The 15,443-nt window shown below is 41.5% G+C and overlaps 1 protein-coding gene and 1 pseudogene across 1 annotated transcript in view; both read right to left on the bottom strand.

Annotated features, from left to right (window-relative positions):
• LOC109399110 (uncharacterized) overlaps positions 1–7,300 on the bottom strand; it is a 141,039-nt gene extending 133,739 nt beyond the window's left edge. The window contains exon 1 of the mRNA XM_029875220.2: positions 6,711–7,300. Within this exon, the coding sequence (XP_029731080.2) occupies positions 6,711–6,720 (10 nt within the window). The 5' untranslated portion in view covers positions 6,721–7,300. The remainder of the gene's footprint in view (positions 1–6,710) is intronic.
• Positions 7,301–10,374: 3,074 nt separating this feature from the next.
• Positions 10,375–11,192, bottom strand: LOC109419405 (small ribosomal subunit protein uS9-like; annotated as a pseudogene).
• Between the last annotated feature and the right edge of the window lie 4,251 nt (positions 11,193–15,443).

Here is a 15,443-nt window from a genome sequence, read left to right as displayed (position 1 = left end):
TCGGACCCAGCTAGGAAGGATGGAAACAAAGGGTTGCGACCGTTGTTAGGCCCTCAGCAACCATAGAGTAGGGCAACCCAAAGGGAGGACCCCTCGTGGACGAAGGTCAAGTGGAAGAAGAAGAAGATAAAGCCGCAGGCCGAGGAAGCTAGGGACGTCAAACGAAGGCGTAAAAGAGTAGGTGCCATGCGCGAGAAAGTCGACGCGCTCGTCATCAAGACCGGTCAATCGAAGTACTCGAACGTCCTGAAGGCGATGCGAAGCGACGCCAAGCTCGTGGATCTGAGAGCCGACGTGCGCAGTATCAGACATACTCGTATGGGCGAGGTGATCCTGGAGCTGAAGCGCGATAAGGAGCGCAAGGGCGCCGCCTACATAAGTTTGGCGGAAGAGGTGCTTGGCGAAGGGGTAGAGGTCAGGGCTCTCATACAAGATGCGACTTTGAAGGTAGACGAGGTCACCGAAATAAAAGAGCTCGTCACGGCACTGCGATAACAGTGCGAGGTGCAGGTGGCTGTCGCAGCCGTGAGGCTACGAAAGGGGCCGGCAGGGACACAGGCAGCTTTGGTTCAGTTACCTATGGCGGACGTAAAAAAGTCCGTCGAAATAGGGAGGATTAAGGTTGGCTGGTGCGTATGTCATTTGACGTTCCACGAGACACCGGAGGTTTGTTTCAGGTGTCTGGAACCAGGACACAAGTTATGGGACTGCAAAGGCCCTGACAGGAGCAAATTGTGTAGGAGATGCGGCACCGAAGGCCATAAGGCACAAGGTTGCACGAGTCCACCCACTTGTCTGATTTGTACCGGGAAATCCATGAACAACTGTCATCCAACGGGTAATCCAAGGTGCCCGGCCTTCAAGAAAGTCGCAGTGAACACACCACAGTGGAGGTAACGCAGCTGAACCTGAACCACTATGACGCGGCTCAGCAACTGCTTCGTCAAGCGGTTTCTGTGTAGGGGACAGATTTCGCCATCATATCGGACCCATAACGAGTACCCGCCGCCCGGTAACGGCAATTGGGTTGCGGATGAGTGTAGAAAAAAAGATATGGATGGCTCTGACCAGCCATCGCAGGTGAAAGACATCATACATCGACGAAGGGGTATTTAGGAAGGCGCTACGCCGTGAGCGAAGCTCACTTGGTTTAGACGGCGACGAGCTGGTAGCGGTGCTCTCACGTGCGTGTGATGCGACCATGCCTAGGCGAATCCACCCTAGATGGGAGGCCACCGGCTTACTGGTGGACTCAAGCGATTGCGGACTAGCGGGCTAGGCGGCGGATGCAGCGAGCACGATCAGAGGAAGAGCGAAACGAACGGCGGGTGCATTGGATTTTTTTTTCTGGAGGGGGCCCAGGGGGGCCATGAGATGGCATGGGCGCCCGATATGCGAATAAGCAAATTGGCATTGCAGTTTGGAGGAATCAAAATGACTGTTTTAAATTTTTTATTTCTAATTTCGTAAGCCATATGAGTATGAACAATTCCTCCAGAAAATTTTCAATAGCTTACTGCTGTGATTCCATCATGAAATCCTACAGAGATTCCTTCAAGACTTCATCTAGGAATTCTATCAGACATTTCATCGGGGATTTGTCCTGGGATATCTTTAGAGGTTCTGCAGGTATTCCTTCAGAGATTTCTTCAGGTATTTCTTCAGAATTCCGCTTGAGATTGCTCCAATTATTCGATCTGGAATTATTCGAAGTCTTTCTGCAGTAATGTCTTCCATAAGTTCTTTCAAATAGTTTTACTAGAGTTTTTTCTTTCAAAAATTAATCTAAGTATTTCTTTAAAAACACACATTCAGAAGTCCTATACGAGTCCACCCAAGTATTCCCTCAATAATTCGTTCAGAAATTACTGCAGACATGGATTTGTTCAGATCTTTTTTATCCAGAGATTCCTACTAAAAAATCTTCCAGGAATTCGCTAAAAAAGCTTTACTGAGATTTCCTAAGGAATTCCTCATGGGATTGCTTCCGGGTTTAGTGTTTTTTTTTTTAACAAATTCCTCCAAGAAATCCTCCAGGGACCCGGGAATTCCTTCTGTAATTCTTTCAGGAACAATATCCAGAATTATTTAAAAAAAAAAATGCGTCTTGGGATTCCTTCAGGAATTCATCGTGGAATTCTTTCAAAAACTACTCCAGGAATTAATTCAAGACTACATCCAGGAACTGTTTTAGAGATTCCCTTAGGAATTCCTCTTGGGATTGCTTGTCTAGGAACTTTAGGGATTCCTCAAGCGATTTCTTCAGAAATTTCTCCAGGGATTATTCCCATAATTGCTCTAGAATTCCTCCTTTCAGTAATTACTCCAGGGATTTCTACAGTGTTTATTCCAAGCATTACTGCAGGAACTCCTTCAGGGATTGCTCCGGGAGTTCTTTCAGAGATTGCTTCAAAAATATCTGTAGGGATTTCTTCAAAAATTCCTCTGGGGTCTTTCGAAAATTTATTCAGGGGCTCGGTCAGAAAATTCAGAAACCCGTCGATCATCTTTGTCAGGTATTCTCTCAAGATTTTTTTTCACCTGATTTTTTTTTGAATTACTTGAAGGTTTTCTAGAGGAATTTCTCCAGCGATTTGTATTGGAATTCTTCAATAATTTTAAAGGGATGCTGGAGCCAGGAAAATTCCCCAAGTAGTCATCCAGAGTTCTTTTACAATTATCTCCGAGAAATCTTTAAGGATTTTATCCACAGATTTATTCTGAATCCATCCATAAATTCCTTCAAGAATACCCCATGCAGCTCCTGCAAAGTAGTTTCTTCAAAAATTCGTTCTGCGATTATTTTAGGAATATATCCTGTGATTCTTTCACAGTTACTGTGACTTACTTTAAACGTATAAATACTTACACGCTAGAAACGCTTTTAGACATTTCTCCAGAAAATCTTTCAGGAATTCACCCAGAGAAGACATTTTCGGAATTCTCTCAGGGTTTCATTCAGGAATTTCTCTAGAAAATACCAGGGATTCCTCTAGAAGTTCCTTCCTCAATTCCTCTAGAAATTCCTTCCTCAATTCCTCTAGAAATTTCTTTTTGAATACATTACAGCTCTTGGTCCAGGAACTCCTTCAGGTGAATTCCAGGATTTTTGCAAGAATTCCATCATTTGAGAATTCTCCGCAAATACCTCCAAGAAATTCTTCAAGAATTGATAGTGATAGTTTCAAGGCTTTAACGAGAATATCTTCGAAAATTCTTCCAAGGATCCTTTCGATAATACGTCAATTGACATGTCTATAAGATCTTGTTCTGACAGCCAAGGGCTGAAAGTCTCTTCAATAAAGACAAATCAATCAATCAATCAATCATGTTCTGAGATGAGTATAGGAGTATAGAAAATATATTTACAGGAATTCCGGGAAGGGTGTACTCGTACTCGGAATAATACAATTGAAGGTTTATTGTTAGAGGAATAGAGATCCAGGATATTCCAAGATTGCAAATAAGCATAGACAAATTGGATGATTAATTACTGAAAGACTGTTGTACTGGAGAAAATTTTAAAGGAAATCATGAAGAAAATTTTGGAGGCCTAAAAAGAGTTCGTTATTTCCAGAACAAATCAGCTATGTTACGATAGTTTTGTAGATATGACCAAAAAATGTCTATTATAGATCTGCGTTTGTCATTAAGACAGTAGTTTCTGATTTTTTTTCTAAATTCCATATATAAAGTTAAAGTCATGACAATTTTCTGGGAAGGGGGAGCTGGTGGATTCTGGAGGGGGGGGGGGCTTGCCCCCTCAGGCCACCCCTCTAGATATCCCAATGGGCGGGTGGTGTTCGCCGCTGCAAAAGCGGCGCTGGAGACCGAGATAAGAGCAAAAAAAAAGGCATGCTTCGAGGGTCTCTGTCAAAGTGCCAATGCGAATCCGTGGGGTGATTCCTACAGGATAGAGATGGCCAAGACGAGAGATGTAACGGCTTCTACCGAGCAATCTCCAGAGATGTTGGAGGGGATCATTGAGGGGCTTGTCCACGTCATGATCCTAGTCTTTGGCCTCCTTTCGTAAGACAACCGGGGACTGGGACTGGAGATGAGGAGAGGGTCATCGGTGGGGAACTTGCGGGGATAGCAAAATCCCTTAACGTAGTTAAGGCCCCAGGTCCGGACGGAGATCCGAATTTGGCCTTAAAAGTAGCTATTGCAGAAACTCCCGAGATGTTCAGGTCTGCTATGTAGAAATGCCCGAACGAGGGAGTTTTCCCAGAAATATGGACGAGGCAGAGCCTGGGAGTTGGATTACTACAAAACTGAGGTGATGGTTGTGAACAACCGGAGGTCGGAGCAGCAAGCGGAGGTCAGTGTGGGCGACTTTACTATCATGGATCCGAGCCCGCAGTTGAAAAGGGGTCCCCGGTTAGGGCCGGGGGAGGTGGAAATCCTACTGTCAGCAATCTTCTGATACAGCTGATATGGCCTGAAGAGTAGTGCTACCCTGTGTTACCCTTGACTTCAGCAGGCCAGATCTGGTTGCACGTAGGCATCAGTTCTTGATGTCTGCAAAATAGTTGGGCGTGGACGTGGGGTTGACCCTGCCCGCCTTCCGAAGACAAAGGGAGTGGTGAGGACCACTCGGGAAACTGGCTAAGCGCCAGCATGCTACCGTGATGTACTCTCCAAAGCGAGTCATCGATGTTCGTTGCTACAGGCTATTCAGCAAAACATGAGGGTGCGATGTGCACTAGCCCCTCTCTGAAGCTATGCCTTATTGGTGGTTCCGGAGAGACGAAGGGTTTGGAATGTGTTTAGTGGGTCGAGGAGAGATTAGTCCTGGCTTTATTTTTTGTTGTAGAAGACGGTCTATACCGCGAAACCCGATGACTCTGGCCTCACAGATAGCCAGTTTGGTTTCGGGAAGGGTCAATCGACGGTGGATGCTATTAAGGGTGTAACCAAAACGGCCGAAACAAAAAAAAAAAAACGAAGGGGAATCCGTTACTGTGCGGTCGTCACGATGAATGTCAAGAATGCGTTTAACAGCGTCAGCTGGGCCGCCATTGAAAGTCATTCACCACCTAGGAGTCCCGGACAGCCTGGAGACCTACTTCCAGAGTATGGCAATATGGTGCTAAACTATGACACCGAGGAAGTAAATAGAAAGGAGCTTCAACATCACCGCGGGAGTATCTCAGGGGTTCATCCTGGGCTGATACTATGAAATGCGGTGTATGATGATGTATTGATGTATTGTACACTTGCAGCGTAAAGCAGCACACTTCCTACGTAAAGCTGGTTGGCATGGGCGATGATATTACCCTCGTGGTATCTTCTTCTTCTTTATGGCTCTACGTCCCCACTGGGACTTGGCCTGCCTCGCTTCAACTTGATGTTCTTTGAGCACTTCCACAGTTATTAATTGAAGGACTTTCTTTGCTTGTCATTGCATGAAAAATTGTATATTGTGAGGCAAGTCCAATGATACACTATGCCCAGGGAGTCGAGAAATTTTTCCCGACCGGAACGGGAATTGAACCCGACGTCTCCGGATTGGCGATCCATAGCCTTAACCACTAGGCTAACTGGAGACCCACCCCCTCGTGGTATACGGCGAGTCAATAGAAGATGTGAAGCTGACAGCATCGCACGCGATAGGCATAGTGGAACTGGATGAGTTTCAGCCAGCTGGTACTTGTAACTTCCCAGCCAACACGGATTCGCATATGTTGTAGAATAAGATGCTAAAGTGGAGGCCATATGCGTACATACTTTCATTTAACCGCGTGTAAAGTGTACGCATATCGCCTCCACTTTTGCATCTTATTCAACAGAATATGCGATCGTGAGTTGACTGGGTTGTGCACCACAAAACGGAGGTGGTAGTGGTGAACAACCGCAAGGCTGAACAGCAGGCAGTTGTCACCACAGGTAAGTGCACGATCAACTCTAAGCGCTCACTGAAGTAATTGGGGTCGTGATAGACCAGCCAGGACCCAATCTTCCAGGGAAGAGAGGACAACTCTAGACGAACATTTGAAAAGGGCCTATCTGCTTTTTGTAAACAAACATGTTTCTGTCTCTGTAGGGCCCATCTGCATCCACCCACGCACATCAACACCCTTAAGAGATAGCTTGAAGAACACTCTTTCTGATAAGGGTGTTGATGTGCGTGGGTGGATGCAGATGGGCCCTACAGAGACAAAAACATGTTTGTTTACGCAAAGCAGATAGGCCCTTTTCAAATGTTCGTCTAGAACTTAAAGCGGTAGCTGGTGGAACGCTTACCAGTAGAGAGTACTCGAAGTAATCCCTAACGGGCGTACCGAGAAGGTAAGGAAGAGAGAATGAGGTTTTAGTGGGTCGACCCCCATATAACCCGAGGACCCACCTCTTGGATATCTGATCAGCAGATTTCCTGATTCTCCAAAAAAAAAAAGCATTTTAACTTAAATATGACTTAAAGGGTGTACTAGCTTCACACTTTTTCGATTTCTGAAAGCTATATAAATTGGACTTAAGCAGTTCCTAAAACAAGCGATTCAAATGCAGCTCCATCCCCTTATCAACGATGATCCTCTGATCCCCTCGTGGAGATAAGCCTATGTCTAAACGTAGGTAAACTTTCCTCGGGGAGATTCAATTTTGTTTATTTTCCAAAACGTGTGGATTGGTCGGATGTACTGGTAATCGGTAGATTAGTTTCATCATCGAAAAAAAAAAGGTATCATAAATCAAATGTAGCTACTCACATGGCTTCATTCGCAATGGTGATTTAGCAGCGTGCGGACTTATTTAGAGTCAGGTCGTCAAGTCAGGATCGTTAGCTGTGGGCACATGTTCCACGAAATAGAAAACTGGCGTTCACTATGAATTCTAGCTCACAATGACAAGCTATGTTCTAATATGTACAGATCAAACATGAAATTCTTTCTTCACATAGTTTTCCTAGTTCTTCTTTCAACCACGCACTACCAAGCATATGTTGGACTCAATTATTTCACAGAACAAACACATCACACAGATATCAGACATAAATTTTCCCCAAGTCACTATGTAATCCAAACATTTAGTCATCGACGGGTGCTAATGTTTATCCAAACTGTTTTCGTATCGTTTGCGTCCATGAAAGGGTCGCTTTGTGGCGTTCGGTAACCCGTGTTCTATTCGGCAAACAACTGAACCATCCAGCATCAATCGATTGATTGTAGTGGGTCTCCTCTTCCGGCGGAAAAGTACTCGAAGGATTGATCGCGATCGCGATTGGCTTATTTACGACAACAACAACAACGGTATAATTGCAAGAGAAACGATCCGTCTGATACGACGTCATCACGCTAACTGGAAAGTGTACTAAGGTCGCGGAAGGCTTTTATAGATGGTTCGAGGAATAGGGTTTGGTGCTGGAAATCATGGATTCGATGTAGTTTGAATTAGTGAATTAGTCAAAAACCATGTCAAAAACAGTTATATATTTTTGGTATATCTGCGTGTTGTGCAAAACAACACTAGTGAGCTCATTTCATGATTTTGTATGGTTTACCATATATCCCACCAAACACATATTTTGTATCCACACAGCAAAAATTTCTGGAAACTATACCCGACGTAAGCAAATTTGACATATAAATTTCCATTCCATCTCACTGAATTTTACATTAAACAATTTCTTGTACAGAATGTTGAATGCAAGCTTCATACTGAGAGCAAGCTGTAAATTAAAAAACTGATGGAAAAATGTGTGCGATACGACGGGGTCCTTTTGTTACAGGTGATACGATGTAACATTTTTTAACTGTGTATATATCTTACTTTAGAGAAATGACGGTTCCAGCTGGATCTAAACCTAACATTGCCGAAAGCAAAAGGAGGGCTGGTGTTTTTCCCCGAAGCGCCCTCCTTCTGCGCACGGGCTTGTCACCGACACTTAATATCGTCACGGTGGTACATAAAGGTATACCAAGTCGAAATGAAGTTATTTTACATTACAAAGGGCTGGTCTGGTATTCACTACAGAAATCAAGACAAAAGGATGCCCTGACGATAGTAGGTTAAGAACTGCCAAATTTCTGCTACACACTTAAACATTTGAAATTTACACTAGACGAAATCATTTAAGAACGTTAACATTTTCATGACTGAATCACGAATTGGACATAATTTTACGTGCATCATGTAAGTACTGGCTGGTTGCGTTATATGTCAACAAATCCATTTCATCAGAAACGTAGAATCAGTATCATATTCATCAACCGCCTTCTAACTCGGTGAAATAGCCGAGAGGCAAGTGATATGCTTTACAATCAGCGGATCTGACTTCGTATCCATGCTTGTCAAAATTTTACTTCTATATGTTTTATACATCGAATCGGTTCTAGCGATTGCTAGACGCTAAGAACAAACAAGTTTTATTTTGTGGTGTCCTCGAAGATGTAAATTTTCATGTTTTGACCTTTAAATTTGTGTCTTTGAAGATGCTCGACTATGTCAGGTTCAAGGCACCACATGATTTTTTCTAGGTGTGTACTTTGACAACTAAATATTCAAATTCCGGCTTAAAATTGCAATTCCATTTCTCTGAAAACCCAGGGAACCATTCCCGGGTAGAGATTAAAAACAATCTAAAAAAATACAGAAGTTGTCATCAATCAAATTTGAGTTTGATTGAGTTCAAAAGGAGGGGTTCACGTGCGTGGGAAAGTGTGCTTATTTATGACTTACTGGTGGCACCCCTTCTGGAATTCAATATGAACTGCATCCGAAATTCCTGCCGCGGATTCTCTACAAACTTTTTCCAGGACTCCACCAGGAGTTTCTTCTGGGATTCATAGGGAGTTGTTTATGATATTCCTATGGAAGATCATTCGAAATTTCTTCTGAGATTCCTGAGCAGATTCCATTTGGGATTTCTCGAGAAATTCCTTCCGGGATTCCTCCACTTGTTCCTGTTCCTGATATGATGGTATTGTTCTACCATCTATTGTAGCAAGGCAGCTGCCTATAGCACTGGAATAATCTGAAAAGCGATTTGATCAAGATTGTGCTGTTGTTAGTGGTCAGTCATTCTCCTGTATGAAGGGCCAAAAAGGGTTGTGCGGACCCGCAAGCAGAGACACTTGCGCGAAACCCGCGTCAGGGGAAAAGAATCTCCTTCCAGAAGAAAGTTCTCACGAACAACTGCAAAATCAAGCCCTCGATTGACATAATACTCCCAATAGATGGGGTCGAAGAGCCCGCCCTCAATCCACGAAATGTTAACAACAAGGAGGAGGCAGTTCCAAGCTCCTGTCCAAATCGCTTCAATCGGGTGCCCTGATGGTCCGTCCCTTTCCCAATATATGATGAGATACAGGGGATAGACAAAATGATCGGGACAAGCAAAATTTTCACTTCTCAAAAAATGTTCAACCGGCTGTAACTTTTCGAAAAGGGCATAAAATATTCTCAAATTTTTACTGTGAGTGCATCAACTAGTTGTCCATCAGTGGTTCATAATTGAAAAAGATCGGGCCATTCTCCACGAAGTTATAAAGTTTCTTGGAAAAGGTAAAATTATGCGATAGCCAACTTTGAGCTGCTATATCTCCGGATTCAATGAACTGATTGAAATGAAATTTTGACCATTTATGACTTATATAATGAACTCTGGAAAACATTTGACTTAACTTGAAATTTTTAACAACAGACAAAATTATAGCGATTTTAATTTTTTCACGTTTTTTAGTAAATTGGTCCATTTTTAATATGCATTGTATAACCTTTTCAATTTATTGGTGACTATGTTGTTACTTTCCTTCAAAACAAATTTATATAAAAATCAATTAGAGGGAAATTAAATGAACTGTAATTTGCACCTTGAATTTTGAAACGATGTTGATATTTTGGAAAATTTGTTGTTTTATTAGAAAAATAATCTAATCGTTATAATTTTCTTCCGTGTTAAAAATTTCAAGTTAAGTCAAATGTTTTCCAGAGTTCATTATATAAGTCATAAATGGTCAAAATTTCATTTCAATCGGTTCATTGAATCCGGAGATGTAACAGCTCAAAATTGACTATTGGATAATTTTACCTTTTTCAAGAATCATTATAACTTCGTGGAGAATGGCCCGATCTTTTCTAATTTTGGACCACTGATACACATCTAGTTGATGAACTTACAGTAAAAATTTGAGAATATTTGATGCACTTTTCGAAAAGTTACAGCTAGTTGAACACTTTTTGAAAAGTGAAAATTTTGCCTGTCCCGATCATTTTGTCTATCCCCTGTATGTATATGTAATGTATGTGAGTGTGTGTTGTGTATGTTTTGTTATACATTTGCATGAAAAACAATCATAATCATGATTAATAAGCATTTATAAAATATGCGAAACATTTACCTGATTACTCCTGAAATAAAATGTGGATTAAGGTGCCATTAGACTGTTTGCTGTGATGCCAAATATTTGCTTCGTTAAATTTTGCCAAATATTTGATCAAATCGGATCAAATATATTTGTCACAGTAATCGGAGATCAAATATTTGACACAAACATATTTGATCAAAAGCTTTGACAAGTGCTGTGTTCGGTGAAAGTGAGTCAAACTTGCCCTTCGACATAAATATCAAACTTCATTCATTTACGAAATACAGTTATTGAAGCATTTTTGGTCCTATGGGTGACATTATTGGATCTTTCTTTAATTTCAAATTGCGCCAGACAATGGAACACTTATCGAACTGAGACATAACAACAAAATAACTACGACCAGCAAAGCAAAACAAAAACCGTAACCGAATGCAAGAGTTTAACTAAACGATTCCTGGTAACGAGTGTGGACACCTGGACTTCCAAACTTCTTCGGTTTGCATAGGCGGAGATCGGCAACCAGCAGAGTACGGCCAAGGTACGGCCAGGAATCAGGATATCCTTCAGTTCCTTGCGAGAGGCTTCATCCACATACTTCTGGTAGAAAGAAACCAGCTGCTTGGGAATGGATTGGCAGATGGCGTAGACTTGGGTGACATGACCACCACAGGAAACGCGGATCACTGACAAACTTTTCCTTGCCGAGCAACAGCAGCAGCTTCTGGAGCATATACTGCAGAATCTTGGGTTTGGTCTGGTCCAGCGAGCAGCCGTTCACCCGTAGCAAACCCTTGCAACACTTGGGGTGGTGGTTGTTTTTTTTTTGCGTTCGAAAACCTGGACAGCCTTGATAGGTTCCTTGCGTGCCTTTACGATATCCGTTTATGTACACAAAATCTTCTTTCGGCCAACCTTGCCAAGTTGACAGTTTTTGATCAGTTTTCGAACGTGGCTTACGACTCATTAAACATGATGATTGATGGTTGGAACCAGAGTTTCCCATTGCTCATGTGTACATAAATGTGACAGCGAGCCTCCCACCAAATTGTCTCCCAGCTCTTCAAAATCGCAGTGTGCTGCGCTGCTAGGAGGCTCACGAAAATCTGGTGGGTGCGAGCTAGCTTAGATAATTAATATATAGATTTCCAACTTATGGAAATAGCTGGCAACAAAACAGTAGCGCCTATCTCGGAATGGTGGGCGGCGGGTGAACTACTCGTGTACTCCTCCCTGCGCATTTATAGCATGTAAACTTAAGTATCCAAGCAACCTTCTAATCAAGGTTTGCAAATTGTAATCAATATACTCAATAACAATCTGTCAATTTGCATTCGATCGTGTTGGAACCGAAAATGGTATTTCGCCAATGTGTGTTCCGTAACTGTGAAAGTACGGCTTCCGGACCAAGTCGAAAAACATTTTATAAAGTTCTGGTGAAAAGCAGGTAAGTCTCAGAAACTACATTGGTCATACGTCGTCTAAATTACATACTTACACTATGGTTTTCTAACAGCTCGCGCGATTTGGAAAAGTGGAAGAAGGCATGTGACGTCGTCGCTTTTTCAAACCATGCCGTAGTTTGCAGCAGCCATTTTCGAGATGAAGATTTAAAAAATCCACGTTGCAAATCGCAAGGGTGAGAATTGGTTAGATTGTGTGAATCGGGACAAATCATTAGCTTAATTTATTTATAGGCTGAGAGCGTCCGCTGTACCTTTGGATTGCAATTTCGTTAAGCGTAACTCAATTCCAGACTCCTTAAGGTCCATGGATGTTGATGTCGACCAATCAGCCACTTCAGATGAAACATCACACGGTAATGTGTGTTCGGATTACTCAATGGATGTAGTAGGAGAGCTCGAGATCGACGGTACACGGGATTCCACCCCAAACATACCTTTGGTGACACGCAGATTCCGTGACGACCCCAGTAATGCTTTTCAGCATCTGGATCATAACTACTGCTTTGATCCAGTTAAATACGTCTCCATGGCAGAGAGGTTAGTTGAACTGGAAGCGGAGAATCTTAAACTGAAAACTGAACTACGAAAGAACAAGCAACAAGTGTGTAAAAAAACTACAATTATTCGTAAACTTCGACTGGAATTGAAGAATGTTAAGAAAAAATCACTAACTTTTCCCACAAATCCATTGCAAGATCCTATCCTCTGCGAATTGCAAAAGAATAAAAACAGAAAATGTCGAGGGGCTCGGTATTCCGACGCTATGAAGAACATGGCACTCGTACTTCAGTACTGCTCAACCAAGGCGTATCGGCAAATGCGACAATTTATTGCATTACCCGGATTAAGTACGGTGCGAAAATGGTTAGCACGTATAAATATTCAAGAAGGCTTTTCGCCAGTGATCTTCCAGTTATTGAAACTGAAAGCATCTACCCTAAAAGAGGATGAGAAGCTTGTTACTCTTTTTCTGGATGAAATGGCTATTACAGAACGAGTAACTTACTTCTACAAAGCCAAACCGGACTACTTTAGTGGATTTCCGACGAAACTTCCTGGGCAAGACAATACAAATACAAAAGTTAGAGCTAAATCTGCATTGACTTTGATGATAAAAACCATTCGGTCCGGATTCAAGCAGGCTATTGGCTATTTTTTCTGCAACGGTCTAACTGCGGTCCAACAAAAATCAATCGTGGATGAAGCTCTGACCCACATTGTAGATGCAGGATATATTCCGAAGGTCATCACGTGTGATCAAAACAGCGTCAATCGAAACATGTTTTCGAAAGAGTATGGAGCTTCAGTACAGAGACCTTATTTTGACATGGCAATCGGACAAAAAAGAAATCGTGTTTACTGCATGTTTGATGCCCCTCATCTCATCAAGTCATGCAGGAATAATCTTCTTAAACACAACGCTGTTTGGGAAGGAAATCTCTGCAGCTTCGATGATATCGTCGATTTATATTGGGAAGACGTGAAACACGTGCCGCGAGTAGTTCCTGGATTATCCTATCAGCATATTCGCCTGCCTCAGTTCAGCGAAATGAACGTAGGACTGGCTGTACAAGCCCTGAGTCATTCTGTTGTAGCTGGTCTGAAGGATTATGTTAGAACGGGTAAACTAGCGAAACGTGCGTTAAATACAGCGAAATTTTGTGAGGATTTCGATATGCTCTTCGATATTGCGAATAGCTCAAGCCTCAAAGAGAAGAAAGTAAGTATTTGACGTCAACTAATAATTAAAAATATCTAATAAAATATTCCATTATCTTACAGGAACTGAAACGGCCGCTGAAATCGGGATCTTCACACTGGTCTTTTTTAGATCCCATGTCCAGCAAATTGCGGAAGCTTTATTTTGTTGATAAGAACTGCTTGAATCTTGAATCCGTAATTTAATTTTGTCCCGGTGATGTAACAATAGATTTAATGAAACTTTTTTTATTCAGGAGAGCAAGTTCAAACCACTGCCGAAGAATTCCAGAACCCCATTTTTTGTCGATGGATGGCTTTCGTATATTTCGGCACTAAAATTACTTTGGCAGGAGTTGGAGACCGATTACAATTATCAATTTTTGCGAACTCGGAATCTGTCACAAGACTGCCTCGAACATTTCTTTTCGGTTATTCGTTGGAGGAACGGAAATAACACCCATCCAGATTCTTCCCAGTTTTCGTCCGCGTACAAAGCTGTCGTAATAAATCAGCTTCTTGTTCCTAAAAAGGTTGGTAATGTACAGGCCGACATTAGCAGACATATTATTGCCAACGAAGAATTGCGACAGCTGAATGTTGTACAAAAGCAATATTTCCGTGGCGACAAGAAAGATAAAGCTGATAACGATGCAAATGTGGAAACTATGGAAGAACTAGACGAATCGATCGATGAAAATCAACTTTCAAGCATATACTGGACAACGGGATGGGCATGCAGTAAGCTGGCTCATGCAGAATGTATCGGTAGAATCAATTCTGATAATGATATTCCTGATGAACATACATCACTAACTGGTTTTAAAAAGTACAATGATCGTGTCGAAATTCAAACTCCTGGTGGCAAAATATTTACATATTTTAAAGGTTTTTATTAGATATTTTAATAATTGTGAGTTTTAAACTGAAGCTTTCTCTTCACTCTATTTTAAGGTGTTTGCAAGATTTTCGACGAAAACTTTGAACCCTTACTAGAAGCCGACACTGTAGGTGTGAAAGAGAATTTGTTGGACCAAATTCAAGTGATCTTCAAGTATCCCAACGTATCTGCTGATGACGAATGTGACGAAATACAGGAAGGAGTTGGACAACTTGTTATGGACATGCTCTGTTCTCCATGTGCTTTGAAATTAACAGAAAAATATTTGAATATGCTCATATGTTGCAAGCTAAGCAAAATGAATGATGGTTTCAAATCTAGTATGGATCAAAAAAAGAAAACTCGTCGAAGCGATAAAGCAAAGAAGTTAAATATCGCACGGTTGTCGCAGTTGATGGAAGATGGCGCAATACAATTAAAACCCAAGAAGACGACAAAGAGATTGCGATGAATTATAAGCGGGTTATTTTTTTTGTTTGCTTCAAACTTTTTATTGTAGATTTTTTTTAATTTAATTTTCAAAACTAGTCTTACAACACTACATCCATTTATAAAATAAATATCATTCTTTACAACCGGTATCTGTATCTAGTTGTTTTTCAATTCATGCATTAAATATATTTATTTGGTTTTCTAATCACTTCCAAAATAAAAATAAAAAACTCAGGACGATCTTTTTGCTTTGTTAAATAAGGTTATACAATGGTACAATTTTTCTGTACTAATGATGATTGATCGGCTATTATTTCTTACTGATAGACAGCAGCGTAGCCAGTAAAATAAAAGTCACCTTTAACTTTCCGCCTAATAAGCGAGCTTTTTGTAACGTACTGTACAAAATACAAAAGGCCAGCAGGTTTATCCGAATTATTTTTCAACTCAATTCAGTTTGCCTGTAATCTTGAGCTCAATCTATTACAAAAAAGTTATCCTTAATCGAAACATAATTAGTTCTGACTGGTTTCATTTCATGTGTGCGTACTGCAGAACATATTTCCCGAGGGTACATGGTGGATCACACACATTTTTCAATAGAGAAAAATCTTTCGCGGAATTGATACTTGGCTGTAA

This window comes from Aedes albopictus, chromosome 3, assembly GCF_035046485.1.
Source record: "Aedes albopictus strain Foshan chromosome 3, AalbF5, whole genome shotgun sequence".
NCBI classification, from domain to species: Eukaryota; Metazoa; Arthropoda; class Insecta; order Diptera; family Culicidae; genus Aedes; species Aedes albopictus.
The sequence above is the reverse complement of the archived record's forward strand: the minus strand, read 5'-3'. Positions and strand labels throughout refer to the sequence as shown.